The sequence below is a fragment of the Drosophila kikkawai genome, chromosome X (assembly GCF_030179895.1).
Source record: "Drosophila kikkawai strain 14028-0561.14 chromosome X, DkikHiC1v2, whole genome shotgun sequence".
NCBI classification, from domain to species: domain Eukaryota; kingdom Metazoa; phylum Arthropoda; class Insecta; order Diptera; family Drosophilidae; genus Drosophila; species Drosophila kikkawai.
Genome location: NC_091733.1, coordinates 10,000,138 through 10,020,824, shown reverse-complemented (window position 1 = coordinate 10,020,824; position 20,687 = coordinate 10,000,138). Strand labels below are relative to the sequence as shown.

Sequence of the window (20,687 nt, the reverse complement as noted above, 5' to 3'; positions counted from 1 at the left end):
GTTTTTTTTGCCGGTAAAACAACAACAATAACAACAACAAATAATCAATTGCAAAAACAACAACAACTCTGATTGAATTAACTTAATTTGTTCAAACGAATAAAGTGCAGAATGTGAATGTGTGTGTGTGGGGGAGAATGCGCGGGGGCCCGACACCCAAAGCTCTTGATTAGAAACGGCGACAAAAGCAATTTTCCCACCCGAAATCACCCCTTTTTTCCATGAATCATTTGCGAATGAATCATACACTGCGGTCTGACGAACATAATGAAAGTGAAAACTGGCAAAAATGGGAAGATAATACTAGAATAAGAAAATGTGAATTCACTTTGGAAAATTCCTCACTAGAAGTTTGCAATGCAGTAAAGGATATACAAATTTTTGATCTAAAATTTAGATTCTAAATCAACAGCCTAGTCGATTTAGATCCTTCTTAATTCAACTTTAACAATACCATTTTTTATAGAAATATATATGTTATCGAAAATATCGTACAATTTACTATATCGAAATTTTATAAATAAAAACTATTAACTTTAAAATATTGATAATATTGTAAACTTAAATTTATGGAATTTTTAAATATGGTAAAACATTTGAAAAACATAATATTGTGTTATGTATATCGCATTTTCGATTATCGATTATCGATTTTCCATTTATTTATCGTTATTCATGTCAAATATCAATACAGTATCGATATATCAATATTTTTTGCTTAGCAACAATTGATTGGATCAATATCGATTGACTTTATGTTATAGCTTTCATAAGCTATTTTTTATTTATTTTTTTTATAAATGTATAGTGTGGCTAGTTCATTATATATAAGGGTTAGTTCTATATTTCAATGTGTTCTAACATTTTTTGAATTATGTTTAAATAACAAAACAAAAATGTAGTACTTGTTTCTCTTTTACCACTGATTATAAACATCAAATCGGAAAAATTGCAACAAAGAAATCTGAAATGCAAAATATAACCTGAAAATGAAAAAGGAAAACAAAAGCCTTGTTCCACATATCGGGGATGTTCGTTCAGTGGAAGAGCTGGAAAACTTCGATATAAAGCAGATGGGATTGAAATAAAAACAAAATAAAAAGTTGATTTCGTTCTTGGTATGTTGAAATATTTTTATTGTATAATTCCATAATCATAAATTTTGAAAAAAAAAATATATATATATATTTATATATGTTTAAACGGTTCGTTTTTCTCTACATAAAGTAGTGTTGTGTGTGTGTATATATATATAAGTGTGTGTGTGTGTGTGTGTGTGTAATATATATACTTTATATATGTAAGAGGTACATAAAATGTAATTATTGTGTTTACTTTTCTCATTTTTTTTCGTTTTCAATTTGTTTTTTTTTTGTTTTTTCATTAATAGGTAACTACATAACGAGTTAAAAATTATTATATATATATAGTTATATAGGAGTTGTTGTTTAGCTTGATTGTTGTAAATCAATATTATTTTGCGATTTTTACATTTATATATATATATTTAATAAGCAATAATAACCAAAATGAACAGAATTTTGACATTGAAAATCATAAATTTGTTTGCATTTCAAAAATATTTATCCAAAAAATAGCCGTAAGCATAATCAAAAATACAAAAAAAAAAGCTGTTTAAATATACATATAATATTTCAATTATGCTCGTCTATATAGGATCATACATTTTCTTCCAGTGTGTTAACAGTGTTTATTATTTTTGTTTTTTTTTTTCAATTCATTTTTATAAGTTTTTCATTTTTTTGTTTTTTTTTACATATTTTTTGTTTCTTTCATTTGTTGTTTCAAATAATGTTTTTCGTTTAATAATAATAAATTTTAACAACTAATTCAAATAGTAGTTTGTGTGTGTGTATAATATAAAAAAAATTTCATAATCATAAAAATGTATATATATATATAGATGTATATATATATTTTAACATAAAAACTTTTTCCTTTTTTTTAGTTATAAATTGTTTAATGTTTTTTTGTTTTCATTTTGTTTTGTGTTGCGAGGATTTTGGTTTGGTCATTGTATTTTTTTTTTTCGTTTTTCTTTTGTTTTTAATGTTTCGAATTGAAATCGAAATAAAGAATTATGTATAAAAAATGCTTGTTTCACTTGAAAGTTGATTCGTTTAAATTAAATAAAGGACTAAAAAAAAACAAAGAATAGGTGCCTTTAGTTTTTCTTCACTTTTTCGCTTTGTTTTGTTGGTTTCTTGTCATTTGTTTTCTACATTTTGTTTTTGTTTTATTGTATCGTAAATTTGTACGGTTTGTTTGTTTGTTGGTGAAAATTGTTGTTGAAAGAAAACAAGGATTATTGGTGTGTTTAAGCTATTTCTTGTATGTACTATAGGAAAATAGGTGCATTTGTGTGTGTGTGTGTATTTTGTTTGTTTATGTATATTGTGGTGTGTTGTATGGTGTGTTGTGTTTGTGTGTGTGTGTGTTGGTTTATTGAAGTTTTGTTTTTGTTTTTCGCGTTGTACAATTCGCTTAAGTCTATTGCTTTGTGTTTTCTCTCCGGGGTTTTTGTTTTATAAAAATAATTCCATCTTTTCGGTTCGTGTGTGTGTGTGTGTGTTTGTTGTGTGTAACTATTATTTAACGAGATTGCTATTTACAGTGTGTGTACATTTAAAGGTTGAAACAATATAGTTCCCTTCATTTAACAAGTTTCGTGTTTAATTATAATCCAAAGAAAAAAGTAGCAAGTATTTAAGTTCCTATTTTTTATAGTTTCTTTTTTTTTTTAAGCGGCGGCGTATTGAAAATAAAAGAGGATATTTCATGGGACTGATCCTGATTATATATATATATATAAAAAGGTATAAGAAATATATAATAATATATTGTATATGGGTATAGTATATAAGCCTACAACTCGTGTATAAAAATTTCGTTGAAACGTCTCGCACATAATTAATTCAATTTCCATGCCTAATATATATATATGCATATCATGTGTGTTTGTGTGTGTGTGTTTCTAAACCTAAATAACAGCTGACACTCGTTACCTATCGCACTTCGTTATCCCTATTCAACGAATGCGCTCTAAACTTCACTTGCTTTTAGGTTTCATGTCCCTTTAGTATGTATATGTATAAGTTGTGGTAGTAGTTGTAAGTTATTTAGTTGATATTTTAGATATTGGTATAATATAATCGTTCATCATCATATATACGTATATATGAAGATATCTCTATATAACATATTATATATATATATATATAGCCTAGCGGCAATATTAACTTATTAGCAAAAAATCGACAGTTAAACAGCTCACAAAAGTTTGAGTTCTCTTGGGGTCGGGGGTCAAGGGTTCATATCTCTCGTTACTCGTAACTCGTTACTCGCTACTCCAACAACAACAAACTCTTTGCAGCCAATTTCTCCACAACTCGCTCTTTCTTTCTTTCGTTCCTTCTTTCGTTCCTTCTTTTCGTTATCTATGTATTTCACTTCTTCCTACTATATCGATCCCGAGAGGTTTTCGTTTAGTTTTTAGTTTTAGTTTAGCACTATTAAATAGTTTAAAGGTTTCTTAATTCCGTGTTTCTTTCTTTCGTTAAGTTTTTGCGCATTTCATATGCATAGTTATCAGTTAAAAATATATATATATATTTATGTATATATAATATATTAATATAAGTAGCAAAAAAAAGAAAAAACTGAATATAGTAATATAATAATAATATAAATGTATGATTGTAAACAGGTTCTCTATATATGTATATATATAGCGATTGTATATATATTCACATATATCTTCATAGCAAATAAAAAATGTATTTTTTATATAGGCAGTAGAGTTCGTTCAAGTGGTTTGTTTTTGTGGGGGATGGGGGAGGTTGGTTGTATATATATAAAAAGCGTTTTCCTTTCAACATTATCATTATCATCTATGTATCTCTCCGACGATGTCGTCGTTCTAACAGATATATTTGAATCTGAATCTGAGGGTCTAAGCAAAAGCATTTTGAGGAGGTTGGTTGGTTTGTTGGGGTTCTTTGCTTCTGCTCCAAGGATGCGTCTTTCGTACATATGTAAAGATATATACATAGGATCAAGCGCACATATAAAAAGGTATATATATATATATATATATAGTAACTATCGAACTAAAGTCAAAGTATAAAGGTGTATATATAGCGTAAATAGCAGCGTATATATCTAATAGTCCCGTTCCGAATCGCTTCGTCAAGAAGTTTAGGGGGGGGGAACCATTTTTTAGAATTTTTTTGGAGCCGGCTCAACATTTCTGAAGTTGGTTTGGGGGATGGGTGGTTGAAGGGTTTTTTAGCAACCAAAAGTTCTACTTTTAGCTATACTAAATCCTATAAGATATAGATCTCAATTCGTTCTCACTACTTCCGATCTGTGTGCTCCTCTCTCTCGCTCTCTCTCTCTCTCTCTCTCTCGCTCTCTAAACTCCTCTTTGTGGCTCTTTCGTTGTAACTTTTGTCTGTTTTCCGTATCCGTTTTTCTTTGTTTTTCTTTTTGTTTATATACGTGTATATATTTTATATATTTGTGTCTATTCCCGTTTTTGCTCTGCTTTTCCTTTCATTTCGTGCTTCTATCTTTTCATTGTTTTGGTTCTTTGTCCTTGTTTTTTGTTTTGTTTTTGTAGTTTTCCTTCGTTTTTTGTTTTCCATTTTGTTTACTTCATGGTTAAGTAGCTAATTTAATATATCAAAAAAAAAATAATAGCTAAACCCTATAAGATATTAAAATATATATATATGTTATATACAGAAACCTAATTTACAGCTAAATTCTAAGGCCTAATTCTTGTATGTAGTAATTATAGCAGCGACGAAAAAAAGACACTTCAACGTGATTCCATATAAAAAAAAATTATATAATGAAGGGAAACGCAGTTTTCCCGATCAGCGTTTCTCCCTTTCTAATCCGTTCATACTCTTCTTCGAAATCGAATCGCAGGTTAAGAAGAAAATCATATATATATCACATTAAAGAAATCAAATTTGTTGTTAAATCACCAACATTAAAAAAGCAAGCCCGAAAAAAGGTATTAAACATATTATATATATATATATATAGGCTACCTATAACTGATATTGAAGTTCCACAACAAAAAAAAAAAAAACCTTTTTACGTTTAAGGTCAAGGTCAAAAATAGATGCAATCTCTTTGGATCGCACTGAAAATCGAAATAAAAAAAATAAAAAAATGATAAGGAAATCTGTAAATCAAAAGTTACGACCTAACGCCGCCGCTCTATGGGGTCATCATCATTACTACATTATCATCACTACTATCCGCTGTTAGCCTCAAGCGGCTCGCTCTTGGCCAAACGGAATCTGGCCAGGAGCTCCTGCTGCTGCTTGAGCTTCTCTTTCAGCATCTGGCGCTGCAGGCTGAGCTCCTGCTCCTCGCGGGTCAGCTGCTCACAGAGCTTGGCCGCCTCGCGCAATATATTCACCTTGGGCGCACGCTCCTTGTCCCGAATGGTGGGTATCTGCTTCTTGAGCGCCTCGAACAGGTTCTTAAGACCGATGCGACGCTGGCGCTCCATATCGTTGTGCTGATTACGCTTCTCGATCGTATCGGCCTCGTCCAAACTGAACTGGTTATTATTTCGCCCGCTGTTGGCCAGGCCCGAGCTCGAAGTGGAGCTGCTCTGGCGCTGCCAGTTGTGGGTTGCCAGGGAGGACGACTGCTGCTGGGACTGGGCCACCGGCGATATCGATCCGGAGCATGACGAGGAACTGCTGCTGCTGCTGATATTGGCCGCTGTTGCTGCCCTTACCGCCGCCGCTGCTCCTGATGACGCCTTCTTGCCGCGACACTTTTTGCTTAACATCGACGATGACGACTGCATGATACGGCGCGATCCAATGCCATCGGAGGCCACATTCAGGTAATAGTGCTTACGCCCCTTCTGGGTGGTGTTGGCCACCAAACCCGAGGATATCGAGCTCGTGCTAGAGCTAGAACTACTTGAACTCGAGGACTCAACGCTCAGCGGCGAGTACGATTGCGAGGCGGAGGAGCAGTTCTGATACGGTGTGCTTGACGGCGACGGGTAACGCGAATTGGCCACCGACTTCACCGGACTACTGCTAGCCGGCGTATACGGCAGATTGTAGTTGCCGTAGCGGGGCTTCTTCTGGTCCACGGATATCTTATGGGCCATTTTGGTCTGCAAAGCTCCCATTATCTGGCACGAGGGATTGTTGGGCAGCTTCTTGTCCGTGTAGGATACCACATCGATTTCCTCATCTGCAATAATAAAAAACAAACCAAAAAGAGGGGGTTGGTAAGTAAGGGGTTTTTGTTTTTTTTCAAGGCAATCAATAAAATATTAAACTGGCAAGAAATTTCCCTTATTGTGGCTTTAATTTCCAGCTAAATATAATTACCAAGCCCATCACGAAGAGAGCTCTCCTCCACCCCACCGCCATGCAATTCTTTGGCTCATTCCTATTTATTCTATTTACTTTCCCGGTTTTCCGCTAAAGCCCCGCAAATGTTTTTCTTTCTTTCGCTCAAGTTTAATGACCCTTGGCTAAGAATTATGACTTGGGAGGTGGAAAAAAAAAAACGAAAACTAAACTAAAAGGAGGCCTGAGCTGAGGACTGCGCTAAAGCGGATTAGTGTGTCAACGTTTGGGGCACTCCTCCTCCGCGCATATGGTGTATTCCGTATCCGGTATATATAGTATAGAATAGTATGTGGCATTTAGTATAGTGTATCAGACTTCAGGAAGCAATAGATTTGCACGGATTTCAATTTCAAGTGGCGGCAACGGCGTCGTCGTCGTCGGCGGCAGACAGACGACGCCCTTTTTGTGTGTTGTTGACGTCATTGGTCGTTGTTTTCCCTTCTTTTATTATTATTATATGTATTTTTTGCCATTCTGTTCTCCATCCTACGGAATTCCGCCTGGCAACAGAGAGAAAGAGAGAGAGAGAGAGCTGGAGCTATTGGAGAAAGCTCTGCATGGCGGCTGGGCTTGGCTCTCTTCTTCCGTTTCGCTAATTTAACGTTTCCGCTGCGACCATTGAACCAAGAATAAGCAGAAGAAGCTGCAGGTTGCAGGGAGGGGGAGAATCATCGATACAAATATCGAAATCGAAATATTATATCGAAGAAGTAGTAAACTTTTATAAATCGAGAAATATCGAAATTTAAGTTAAAATATTGATATCGAAAAATATCGATAAAATTGTATTGGTTTTACTTGTTTAATTTTCCGATATCTTTGGTTTTAATATATCAAACGGAATATCGAGTATCAACTTTTTAAAAATCGATAAGGAAATATTTGATTTTCTGTATGATTGTTAACAAAAACCCAATTTCTGTTTATTTTAAAATCCCCGAAAGCTATTGTTTTTACTCCATATTATTTTTATTTGTATTAAAATATTTCAAATATTTCTCCTACTCTTTTCTTGTTTTTTTGTTGGTTTTAAAATTCTAAATTTTGGCCTTTGCTCGCTCCTAGCATTGTTATTATTAAAACACCTCGCCTAAGCAAATCAACTGTTTAAACATAACTTTTTACTTTTTTTTTTTTTTGTACATTAAACATTAAATACTTTGTCTGCGAAAAAAAATAAAAAAAATAAACAACTGTGCAAGCAAGCAGCTACAACTTGGCGCTTGACAACAAAATAAATAAAGAATAAAACCCAGGTGAGGAGGAATGGGCGATAAAAGGGGCAGGAGACTGATGACAAGTGCAACAAGTTGCAAGATCAAGTGCAAAAAAAATAAAAATAAAAATAAAACTGGAAACCGCAACGAAATCGAAACCTGCCGTGTGATGGGTGCGAAAGAGAGGCCCGGCCGAGTGGGCATGAGTCAGATGATTCTTTCCAGGAGAAGCCAGCAAGAGGAGATGCAATATCAAAAAAAAAAGGAGTCAAGACAAGTTCTTTGGTATTTTTGTTGTATTTTTTTCCCCCTCTTTTTGTTTGCAAACGTCATCATTCCACTTTGGCTAGACAACCAACAGACCACCAAGATTTCCCCCTTTTCGCTCCCCGCTCGTAAAATAAATCGAAGAATGCTGCTTCGTCGGCCATTTTTCATTAGCAGCGCCAAGGAACGCAGCAAGATAAAAAAAATAATAATGAAAAAATGATGCATACGTTGGGGAAAAAGATGCCCAGCGGACAACTCCAAGGAATGCAACCAAAAATGGTCAGAAAAGCAAGCGGAAGGCATTTTTTAGCTATAGAAAAATCTAAAAAAAAAAAAACCCACAGGAATCTAGAAATCCACTTATGCATATTCCCAGAAATTTCAGCAACTTGCTAAAATTCCATGTAAAAAAAAAACAAGTAATTAATCGAAAAACAAACACACACGGCACCAAACAATACCGAGCGAGCTTCTACTAAAAATCAATAAATGAAGCAACAAAATGAAAAACAACTGTCAAAGCGAGATTTCCAGCGAACAGCTTTATTATTTATCGAAAGGGGAATTTCCAGACAGACCGCAACAGACTCACTCAGACAGCGCCGATAAACAATGAATGGAGGATGATGGCTAGTGATAAAGCTAAATACAATATGCAATGCAGCGAGCAACCACTTTTTTTTCCCCCCCTCTGTAAAAGTGCATTTAATTCGCGATATAGTAAAAATAATAATAATAATAATAGAAGCATTGCGCCAAATAAAAACTAGGGTTGTGCCTTAGTTTACTAACGGTTATTCCGCGCAAATCGTATCGCCCCCACCCCCTCTCATATAGTATCTCTCTGGATCCAAAAAAAAAACAGAAAAAAAAAACCAGACAAACTCGTTTGCTGCATTAAAATACAAGAAACCGCGTCGAAGAAGCAGAAAACCAAACAAAGCAACTTTTAATTTTTTTTTATATACATATACAGATATATACATATATAGTATATATGTATATAACCGAGACGACAGCAACTTTTGTTGCTAAGCGAACGAAGCCAAGATCAAATCGTAATCGACAGCAGAGGAGAATGGAAGCTGCACACAGAACACTCGCAGATACCCTTTGTAGATTTTTTTTAACAATTTATATTCCAATTGAGCTTAAATTTGTTGAAAGATTGTATTATAGCCTGAGCTAAACATATACCAAGTTTGACTTGGTTTACTCAAGAATCTAAGAGGCCATCTTCAATTAAATTATTTTCTTAAAGATCATCTCGAACCATAACCCAAGGAACTATGAGCGGGTATAACCAATCAAAGTGGAATTTTTTTTTCTAATTAAAATATTTAATATAATAAAGTTTTGTCATAAGTTACCCATACTCTTTAGAAGGGTATCAACAATGCTGAAGAGGAAGCGGCGGTGGCTGCTGCTGCTGCTATGGATTACAATTGCAAATAAAATGCACACACGCCGCCACATGTTGCGCAACTTTTGTGCAGGCAGTATTTTAAGGAAAAGGGGGAGGGTGAGGAGTAAGTCGGTGTTTCCTATACAGAAATATATACAGGGCGGGGGGTATGATAAGCACAGACGCCTTTTGCCCTATAAAATTAGCATAGCAAAAGAGAAAGAGAGCAAGAGAGAGGGGGGGAGCAGGGGAAGATGCGGACAGACAGTGCAAAGGGAGACCCAAAACAGAGAACAGGGAACAGAAAAAAAAAAAAAACAAAAGGGACAAGTGCATCATCATCAATATATAAAAAAAAGGCAAGGCAGCAGCAGAAATGCAGCAGATGAGATGCTTCAGATATCAGAAAGGGTTAAATCCGAGCCTTTTGGGCTGGGTCAGACAAATGAAATTGAAATGGCAGAGACAGAGCAAAATGATGTAATACAGACAAGAATTTTTTAAAAAGCCTATAAAAATAAAAGAAGCAAACAAGCAGCAGCGCGACACACGAAAAAAAAAAAAAAAAAAAAGTCAACGACAAATAAGGCACAGTGGGACAAATTAAGACCACTTGGCGCTACCATGGAGTATATATGAAAGCAAAATTGAGTCATCAATGAGACCTAGGAATATATATAAATATATATTGCAAATTAAAAGAAGGTAATAAATAAAATATAGAAATTACTCGGAAAATCTCAAAATAATCTCAATACATTTGAATTTCCCACCACTGTACCACAAGTCGTAAAATTAAACAAATGCGCTCATATAACAGCAACAACAATAACATCAGTCTGGAGACGTTTTCCCTCGCCCTCCCCCCTACCCTTCTTCTTGGCAAATTTGTTTAATAACAAACGCGGTGTTGTGTGTTCACTCGCCTCGGTTTCAGTTTGTTTACTCTGTGCTTTGCGTCGACTTTTATGACACATCTATCTATCTATCTATCTATATATGTATGTATGTATCTTTTCCTCCCCCACCAATAAAAATAATAAAATAAAAAATAATAATAATTAGAAGAAAGTTCATTGAGGGGGAATTGTGTTGGCTTTAGATCATCATTATCATCGGGAATGATTTCATACAATATTCCGAATGTGCCCGCACTTTATTTTGTTTATAATAAATGTAACGATTTCTGGTGAACACAAAAATTACGGCATCGGAATACGCGCAAAATTCTTGGAAATAGTAAAACGAGAACGAAAAAATATATATATGTGTATAAAATAAATGCACATTTTGCCTTTTCCCACGCCTGATTTTTCTTGTAGTTTTTGCGTTGGCATTTCGCATGAAAATCAAATAAATTGCAACACATGGTGCACTTAAGCCAAAGGTTAACAGACGCCTCCTCATGCGAAGCAACAGCAACAAAAGTTGCATCTGCAACAGAAATTGCAAGTACGGCAGCAACATCTGCTGGCAACATGTCGCTCAACCGCAAATCCAGGCTGCAAGCAACATCAACCAGATCAGACCCAAGCTTTACCGCACAGTTGTGGCCAGGGAAATGGGTCGCAATGTATATAAATCTATAATATTATTATAAACAAAAATATGGAAAAGAGAGTCCAAGCTGTGAATTTTTTTTTCCATATACTAAACTCAATATAAAACCTTTAATATAAATGTTTAACCCTTCTCAAATTTAATATCCTTGACTGTAATAGTATTGTGGGTAAAAAAATGCTTCCGCTGCTGCCGGTTTTGCTTTGGCAGATTTTCCCACGCGCATTTGTTGCACTTTTGCTTCCTTTTCATTTCATTTTCTCGGCTTTTCCTTTCCTTGACTATAGTGACGTAGTTGGGAAATGGGAATTTCATCATCAAAGGAAAAAGCAGGATGTGAGTCATCAAGTTAAGCCTTTTCCTATGGCCCGCCCCTCCCAAGTACAATATATAATGACTAATGTTGACCGGCGTCGCAATGCGACATATCGCACAGCATCATCGCATCAATAATGTAATAATAATGTAACTTGCACATAAATTATGAAAATGCGTCTGGCAACATTTTGGCCCCTTCACGATTTCTGCAACATTCTTGGGCGTTGAGTGAGAAGTTTCTGGTTGCTTTGCAACACGGTTTACTGCTTTAAGTTCGTTTTTTGGGGTTCTTATATTTATCGAGGGTACCCTGTATGGCATAAAATGTATGGGATTTATAAAGAAATATAGTTATATGTAAATATGTACATACATATAAGGCAGGAAATCTCTCATAAAGGGAGGCTCGTTGCAAAAAAAAAAAAGATAAATAAATAAAGCTGTGCCAAGTGCGTGAGAGAGAGAGAGAGGAAAAGCTTTGCTCTCTTCTCTTCCCTCTTCTCTCTATCTCCAGATGTGCCTGCCTCTCTCACCCTCTCTCTATCTGTGTGGCTCTGTATGGGCTTTTGGCATTTTTATCGCCGCCGCCGTCGCCGCTATTGCGACCTTGAGCATAACAATTTATTGCTACACGTGTGCGAATAAAGCAACAACAAGACCAACTACGACGCAGTTCGTACAACACAGAAAGAGACGACGGTGGGCTGGAAGCAACGAGCTAGCGTTTGTGCGAAAGAGAGATAAAGACGAAAAGACGCGCCTAGCAACACAAAGTCCAAAGAAACTCAAAGAAACTGCCAAAAAAAAAAAAAAAAAAAAAAGGCGAAGTGCTGATGGAAAAAAATCAGGGCATTGTTACCAACATATTTTAACTGTTTAAAAGCATTATTATTCAAAATGTATAAACTTTTTTTTATATTTTACAATTCATGTTAAATTTAATAAAAAGTCGTATTATATTTAGGCTAATATTTTTCTGTTGCTATTTATTTGTTGGTATCTCTCAAATTTCGATTGTTACATCGATTTTGTTTACTTTTTGCCAGAAATTAATGCAAAGAAGGTAGAGATAGCGCGAAAAGCAAAGCAATGAAAGTGAAAACAGCAAAATAAAGCCCAAAAAGGAAATTAAACCTTTTAGGCAATTATTCTATTTTTATTCTTTTTTATTGTGTTGTATTCTGTACTGTTTCCGTGAGTAACTTCTGGTAGTTTGGTTTTTTGTTCTTTATTTTTTCGCGCATTTCGTTTTCTACGCACTTTTTCCAGCTGACCTTGGTTCAGTTCATTAACATTTTTCCAAACACGCACACACAAAAAGCAAGGTGCGAAATGCCAAAAAAAAAAAAAAAAACACACAGAGGCGCCAACTTACGCATGTCGTGCCCTCTCCCTCTCGCACCCCCTCATAACCAAATCTATTGTGCGTAGTTCTTTTTTTCCTGTTGCCAACCGCCGCCGCCTCTCCCGCTCGCACGTGACACGCCCTCTCCCTTTCACTCGCTAAAAGGGAAGCTTTTATACTAATTAGAAGAAGAAGAAAAGTGAACTGTGCAGCACATCACTAAAATAAAAAGAAGAAGAAAAAGAAGGCAGCAGCAGAGGCACTGATATTGATACAAGTGCGTGTGTCTGCGTCTTGCCATCTCGCTTGCACTGGCGCTAATCAACCGTTTGCGGAAGCGAGATGGGTAGATCATACATATTTGCTAATCTGCGGCACGCACCTGATTTCATTTTTTTTTTTTTTTTTGTTCCTATTCTGCTATTTCTATTTCGATATCTATTTCTAATTCTCTAGGCAGGTCGCGTTGCTGGGCGTCAAAAAAAGAAAAGAATTAATCTTAGACCACTTGTGTCAAGTTTTTAGTTGCTAAATTAGCAGTGGAAAAATTATGATGTTTAGAATGCGATGATGATGACATGGAATTCTTCCGTAGAATATGATGCGGGGGAGCAGACGCTACATTTGATTAGATTTGGTGTCCTAGGATTTTTACCTTCCTAAAAGGCCTATTAACTTAGTATTGAGTTGAAGTTTATTTATATTTTTATATTACTTTTTTTTTTTTTATTAATTTCTTATAAATTCCTAGTGAAATTTCTTCGTTTACACATGAATCAGTTTTTTTTTTATTAATTTTCTGCGGCGGCGCATAATTAAAATAAATAAATGGGCTCAGTGGTCGTGGGCGTTTCTACTCAGTTTATGCTACACTTTGCCTCTCCCGCCCTCCTCCTACCACCCGCCGATTTTTGTTTCTAATTTTATTCTATTCTTTGCTAATCGCTCGCGGCGGGAAAAAATAAATACATTAATATGTGGAGCGCTTGGTAACAACACAAGCAAATGCCGCAAATGCGAATGCAAAAGCAGAGACAACACCCAAAAAAGCAAAAGGCAAAGCGCAAAGGCAAAGCCAAAAGCCAACAACACAATCAAAACAAACGTGCGAAACGTGCAAAAGTGTCTCGGCGCTGCGCAAGTGTGTGTGTGTTTCTTGTTGTTGGCTGCACTCGGTTTAACTGCACTCGGCGAATTGCAAGAGAGTGGGGGGAAGAGGCCGGCCGGCATCCGAGCACGCGGAAGAGAGTGAGAGCGAGCGCGAGAAACAAGTGTTTGACTGGTTGCCTTTTATTGCTTTTGCTTGTTTCCTTCTTCGATTTTTTTGCTTATTTGTTTTATGCAGTTGTTGCTATTATTATTCAGATTTATTGGTTTTAATATTTATTTAATATTTTTGTTGTACCGTTTAGTTTTACTTAATGGCAATTAAAAACTAAGAAATAGTAAAGTATTATTTGGCATAGTTGCATTTTTTTTTATTTGCATTTGTATTTGCATTTTGTTTTTGCCTTTGCAGTCGTAGTCGCCGTCGTCGTAATCGTAGTTGTAGTTGTAGCGTAAAGCGTAGTAAAAGATGATTGACGTGACGTGACGTAAGCGTGAGAGGCGGCGGACCGAGCGAGACGGGGCGCGCGTGTGCGAGTGCGAGGGTTGCTCAATGGATAGCAAAGATTTGCGCGCCAAAAAGAGAGAGGAGACATTGAACCCGGTCGGAAAATTTTCGTAAACGGGGAAAACGAGAAAAGAACAGGCACCAGGATATCCTAATTTTTTTTTAACAAAATACCTACTATAATTTATTTATTATTTATAAGGTTTTCCGTTTAGGTATTATTTTTTATTCATATATTAAATATTATATTATTACAAAGTTAGCTTGAAATCGATATGCTTTTATATTTTATATTGGTATTAAATATATAAAAACAGGGTAATAAGAAAGCAAAATGTCGCAACCACCCCGAAAAATTAGGAATGTATATATGTAAAATGCCGGCAAAAGAGGAAGGAAAATTTTGGGGCTGTCTGCCACGTGGCCACGCCGGGCAGACATCCTTGAAAAGCACAACAGCAGCAACAACAGGCGGCGACAGAAGGAAAAGCCTAGAAAATGTTGGGGTGTTGGCCCAAAAGAGAGCGCGAGATTCCTCTATATATAGCATATAGTACATACATAGCTCCCCTTTTATTTCATTTTTGGGCGTAGTACTGCGCAATAACATCATCCCCTTTTCCTTTTGGCTGATGATAACTTTTTTTTTTTTTTGGGAGAGGATGACGCCATGGAAAAACATTAAAAACATAAAAAAAAAAACTCACACACACATAGTATACACAATGAGCCATGAAAGCCACGCGCCAACATTTTCCGAGTTGTGTGTGGGTGGTAAGGAGGAGCAAATCGTAAAGGAAAGCCCAAACGGCAAAACGGAAAACGGCGAAAAGCACACACAAAAATCAATGAGAATCGCCCCAGACAAACGTGGGCGTGTGCAGCAACGTAACAAGTTTACTACGTTTGCTGTTGACGTAGGCGTTTTTTTTCCCCCGATCGATTTTCCGGTGGTGGTGCGCCGCCGCCTGCCTGACGGTCGGTGTGTGTTGTGACTTGTTGGTTTCAGTGTATCTCTCTGCAACGCCCACACGAAACGGAAGTGCGAACACTAGTTGAATGTGCAACAAAAACAGCGAGTTAGCCCAAGAGAATGAAAGCGTATGTGTGTGGGAAAAGCGGTGGAAAATAATCAGCCCACCCCGCTAGATATCCTGTTCTATAATTAGTTGATTGCTTTTAACTATAACAAATCAATTACAAATACAATACCAATACCAATACAAAAATACAACTGTAATTATTTATTACTAAAACTCTATGATCTATAATCTTCCCATAATATATATTTTCAATATATGTAACTGAGTAATTTCTTTTAAAGAAGCTCACAAAATTAAATTTAGATCCCCCTAATTTTTAATTTAAACTTTATATAGCAATGCAAGGAACCTGGTCTATCGTGTATCTCAAATTATATAGTTCGAACTCTGATGGTTACCGGGATCCAGCACAAACCTAGTAATAAAAAAAAAAAGTAATAAAACTCACCGGAATCGGAGGGCGTCTCAATATTGGGTCCATCATCAACCATTTCGTTGCAGCGCGTGTAGCTGTGATCACTGTGCAGCATCATGCTGTAGCTGTTGTTGATGATTTTGCTGCTTTGGTTGCGCCGCAACCGGGCGTAGTGATTTGATTCACCGTCATCGGAGTCACAGTCGGAGCTGGTGGTTGGCGGAGAGGCCACTGTACTGACCCCCTTATCGATGGCCGCCTGTTGCTGCTGCTGTTGTTGGGTCTGCTTGGATTGGGACTGAACCTCCTGATTGAGAACATCCAGGACATCGTTCATATCGTTAATGGGAAAACGGGCTGGGAACAGACCCTTGGCGGCATTTTGCAGATAGCCATTGATCTGGCTAATGCTGCTCACATCCACATCGCTGGTCAGCGAGATGTTGTTGCTACCCATCACGCAGGCTCGCAAATCAACGTTATGCCGGAACTCCGGGGCAGCCACCTCGTCGTTCAGGCTGTGTGGAGTGTCTGGTCTCTGAATTTTTCTGTTCTTCAACTCGCTCACCTTGCGGGTGGAGGAGAGACTGGTCATCATTGGGGGATTACGTTTGCGCAATAGACTACCGCCCGGCGGTATCAATTGGTCTTCGTTTTGGGCCTCGGACTGGGACTTCTTGTCGCTGCCACCGCTGAGGCGGCGACGCTTCTCGGCATAGACGTAGTCCATATCCACCTGCTCCTGCTTAATGACCACCGGGAACTGATCGTCGGTGCTCTCCTGTTGCTGCTGCGTCTGTCCTTGCTGTGTCTGGCTCTGCTGGCGCTGGTAAGTAGAGTAGGGATTCGTTGAGCCAGAGACTTCGGCAAAGGCCATGGCGCTGGTTTCACTGTACGACGAGGCAGCACTGTTGTTGCCATTCGTGCTGATGTTTGTGGCATTGTTGCAGCCAGCCGTCGCCGACCACATGAGGTCTGCATTGCGGATCTCCGGCTTCAGATCCTCCTCCCAGCAGTTTAAGCCCTCGCCGTAGGGATCATTTTCCTTTAAACAATCGCCATGGATGCTGGGTATCATCCCATCAAAAAACAGATAATCGTCTAAGCTCAAGTTTTCATGGTCATATTCAAAGTTCATTGTGGTTAAGTCCTCCATCGGGAATAGAGCCAGTGCGGCCGTTTTTAATCTGTATGTCTAAATCTTACTTCCTGAGTTATTGGCGCTGTCTGCAAATGAGAAATGGGGGAAAAAAAAAACGTTAAACATAAGTTTGAAAAATACCATCTTATTATATACTAATTATTCCAAATTATTAAACATCTATTTAAATTATTAACAAAAGGAGGGAACGTTTTTTAAAATTTTTATATTTAAAGATGTTTTTCTAGACAAGTTTAAAAAAAATTATAATATTCTAAAAACGCTTGATTTAAATTTTGATGAATTCTTGTTTCACAATTTATTTAATTTAAAATGAATAATTTGGTTTCCACATTAATTATTATATTATATACTATTTTTGACGTGTCTCAATTTTTATTTCGTTGCCTGACGTCAGTCGCGAGGGTTCAGGAAATGTTATCAGGAAGTAAATAATAATAAAAATAAAAATAAAGCTATTTACGCGATTCAATTTATACACTATTAACGGTTCCTCGGAACTCGGGCTTTCGATTCCTCAGCTTGACAACAATAAAAGGGAAAGAAAGATAGATGCCTGCGAGAAGCTCCGCCAAATTATATTCCATTTCACATTCCAATTCTCATTCCTCTCATATTTGCCTGACCTTCAACTGATAAATCTGTCTCTCTCTCTCTTTAATTTTTTGTGTTCCTTTACATTCCGTTGCATTGGTAGAAAACTAACGGTAAACAGGGCACATTTTGAAAACACACGCACACACACGCAACACAAAACAAACGGGATATTTTGCAAAAACTTGTAGTCACTAAATGTAATGTTATAAAACACAATTTGCGGATTTACATTTTTTTTATTTTGAAGAATTAGGAAGTTCTCTTGCCGCACAAGTTAATATATTATACTTAATAAGCAACAGTTTTTTTTTTTTATTATTAATGAGCTTGTTTATATTAAAAATATTCTATTCAGAAGAATTTAAATACTATTAGAACAAAAGTTAACTATTTTTAAGGTCTCGTCAGAGATTAATTTTTTGTATTTTATTACTTCCTAATTTCACAATTCAATGTCAGTTAATTGCAAAAAAAAAATTAATGCAAATTTAGCAATTAAAAATAATGTTCACTTTTGTCACAGAATAGGAAAATACCGACGAATATTGTAAAGTGCGTGTGTGTGTGCGATCACAAAAAGGAACAACCGATATTTTGTTCACTAGTGTGCGCCCAATTACAGTTAGAATCGAGAAACTTCCTTTTCACCTTCCTTCTTTTCGCGTTTTTCTGAAATTCTCATAGTTTTTTTCTAACTCTGCTTTTGCACTGATAATTAATGTTTCACTAACAATTTTAGTTTTGTGGAGGACGTGCACTTTTATTTTCCTTTGGTTTGCCTTCGCACTCACCTTTTTCAACAGCTTTTCCTTTTTGTAGACGAAGTCCCGTTACTTAGACGGTTCGACTGCGTTAGTGTTGGTATCCAGTTGTCGGTGTATGTTTTTGAGGATGTGTGTGTTCTATTCAATTAAATGTAAATGTAATCCAATTTGGTTAAGTTTCTTCTGCTGCCGCACGACGTTTGCTGATTCTCCTCTTTCGCGCTTTATCTCTCCTTATTCGCAAGTCTCACAAGTGTTGTTGCGCACTTTTTGCGTCAAACAAATAAAAGTAGTCAAAAACACCAAAAAAAGGGACACCAAAAAAAATTCGTTTGCCTTTTCTTCTTCGCGGGCTTTTAACGTTGCAATTCTTGGAATCTTTTTCTTCGCCAGGGAGAATATATTCCGATTTTCCTCTAGTATTATTATTATTATTTAGTTTGTTGTTTTTGGTTATTATTTTTTCTTTGATTTGCTTGTTAAGTTAATTGTTTTTCACTGTAGTTTGGTTTTGCACGAATTTCCTCGGTTTAATAGGACTTTCTTTGCGATTATTCTCTGGATTTAGCACTATGGTTATTCCCGTGTGACATTTTAACAGATTTGTAACAGTGGTTTGTGTTTAGCGAACTGTTTGTGATTTGCTTGTATTAATTATTTTTTTATTTTTGGACGTTAGCCTAGTATTTAATATTTTATAATTTCCAGAAACAGAACTTTGCTTTTTTTGTTGGGCGGGAAAACAGCCAAAAATCCACAGAGCGAGAGAGTCCACGTCAAATTTTGTTAAAAAAAACTTGTTCCAGCAGAACGTCTCCGCTTCGCTACTAAAACTGAACTGAAATTAAGTGAACGCTGAAACGGGTCCCAAACCCACTGACTGAATACGAACACACTGAACGGAACCGACGACTCGAGTCGTATTGCTTTTGCACCACCACCACTGAACACCGACTCTCAGGCAGAGACTCTCTGCGATGCCTATGCCGCGCGATTCAAAGTGTTCCCGAGTTTATCCATATAATTGTTAATCGAAAACCTTCTTAAGTGCCGAATTATTTTAAGCTTTTGTTACAAAATTTAAAGAGATTAGTACGTTTTTCTAGTTTTTCTATTTTTCAAATGCTTTAGCTATTCCTCTTTATTTCGGGAAAATCGGCAATCATATAATATTTAATTTAATTTTAAAAAATCAACTTTAATTTTGTTTAATTTCTCACATTTTTTTATATTTTTAAGTTTATATTTATAATCGGTATTTATTTAATTAATATTCAGCAAGAGTAAACGTTCATGTTAAAATGTCAGTATTAATCTTACACGCTTACAGAATAACAGTGTCAAATTTGTATGAGAATGTTAGTTTGGGGTCGAATTCTCGTAAATTTTGCTCGATAACAGAATTTTGCGTAAGGAAATCCCAAATTGAGAGGGTGTTTAACAGAATTTTCTTTTAAAATAACATAAATTTACTCAAAAACCCGAGGCTTTTTCAAGAGCCGACGGTTGCTCTCAATAGCCGGGAGAGCATAATGGCCCGGCCGCTCTCTCTTTTTGCACAAATGCCGGCTACGCTCTCTCCCGGTGTCTCTCACGTTTTCTCACTCACTCGCTTTTTGTTTTGCTTCGCGCGTTTTGAGTGGAAATTTGTTTACAAACACAAAGCAAGCCGGCGGTGAAAAAAATAAAAACAAATTTATTTTGTATTAACTTTTGCCAAAAAAAAGATATCCATAAATACAAATTTTAAATAGTTTAAACATTTTGTAACTGTTTGTGAAATTTGCTAATAAAAATGAAACTAAAGTTCTGTTATGTTTTTTAGTAACAAATTATAAACTTTATTGTTTTATTTTAGATAATTTGCAGGTTATACCTATGGTATTTATTTTAAACAAAGGAGATCTGTTTCTACATATTTTCCTGGTTTTCCTTTCGCTTGTTGTCATTGTCCCTTTTATCTATTTTTTCCTTTGTTTTATTAAGTCTTCTGTCTGTGTTTTGTTTGTAATTTAAGCTGCACCTTTCACGCTTCCCCCTCTGTTCCACTCTTCGCAACTCTAATTTCAGTTTGACAGTTGATTGAACCCTGAACTTTGCGGCGAGAAAAAAACAATTCGAGAAGAAGTAAATAACAAAATAAAATAACAAGTGTGTGAGCCAAACCTACCCCAATTCTAATTAAATTATGCCAGGAAATTGGTAAAAAATAAAAACAAAGAAGCGAAAAGAACGAACTAAAATGAAAGAAGCAAAAGCTTCCTTTTAAAATTTATGTTTTTAAAATTAAAATAATTATAGTTAGTTTAATATTAAATTATGAGTTAATATTATTACATTTCACATTTTAATTTCCAAGTTCCATGCCTTTCTAATAAATATTTATGAATTTACCTAATTTGAAACATTGATTAATAAATAAAAAATATATTTAACCAATAATTTGTTCATATTAAAAAAATAACCAAAATAATACAAGAACAAATAGTTTATTAGTAATTAAGAAAATGTCACAATAATAAATCGGTAAATCAACAAAAATCTTCAGGTGGTC

The 20,687-nt window shown here is 35.9% G+C and overlaps 1 protein-coding gene across 1 annotated transcript; it reads right to left on the bottom strand.

Annotated features, from left to right (window-relative positions):
- Positions 1-1,360: 1,360 nt before the first annotated feature.
- On the bottom strand, positions 1,361-18,977 carry Myc. Its single transcript, XM_017182510.3, has 3 exons — positions 18,161-18,977; positions 15,644-16,837; positions 1,361-6,258 (listed from the first exon to the last, which is right to left on the bottom strand). Exons 2-3 carry the CDS (start codon positions 16,764-16,766, stop codon positions 5,291-5,293), a joined length of 2,091 nt encoding a protein of 696 aa, XP_017037999.1. The 5' UTR covers positions 16,767-16,837; positions 18,161-18,977; the 3' UTR covers positions 1,361-5,290.
- Between the last annotated feature and the right edge of the window lie 1,710 nt (positions 18,978-20,687).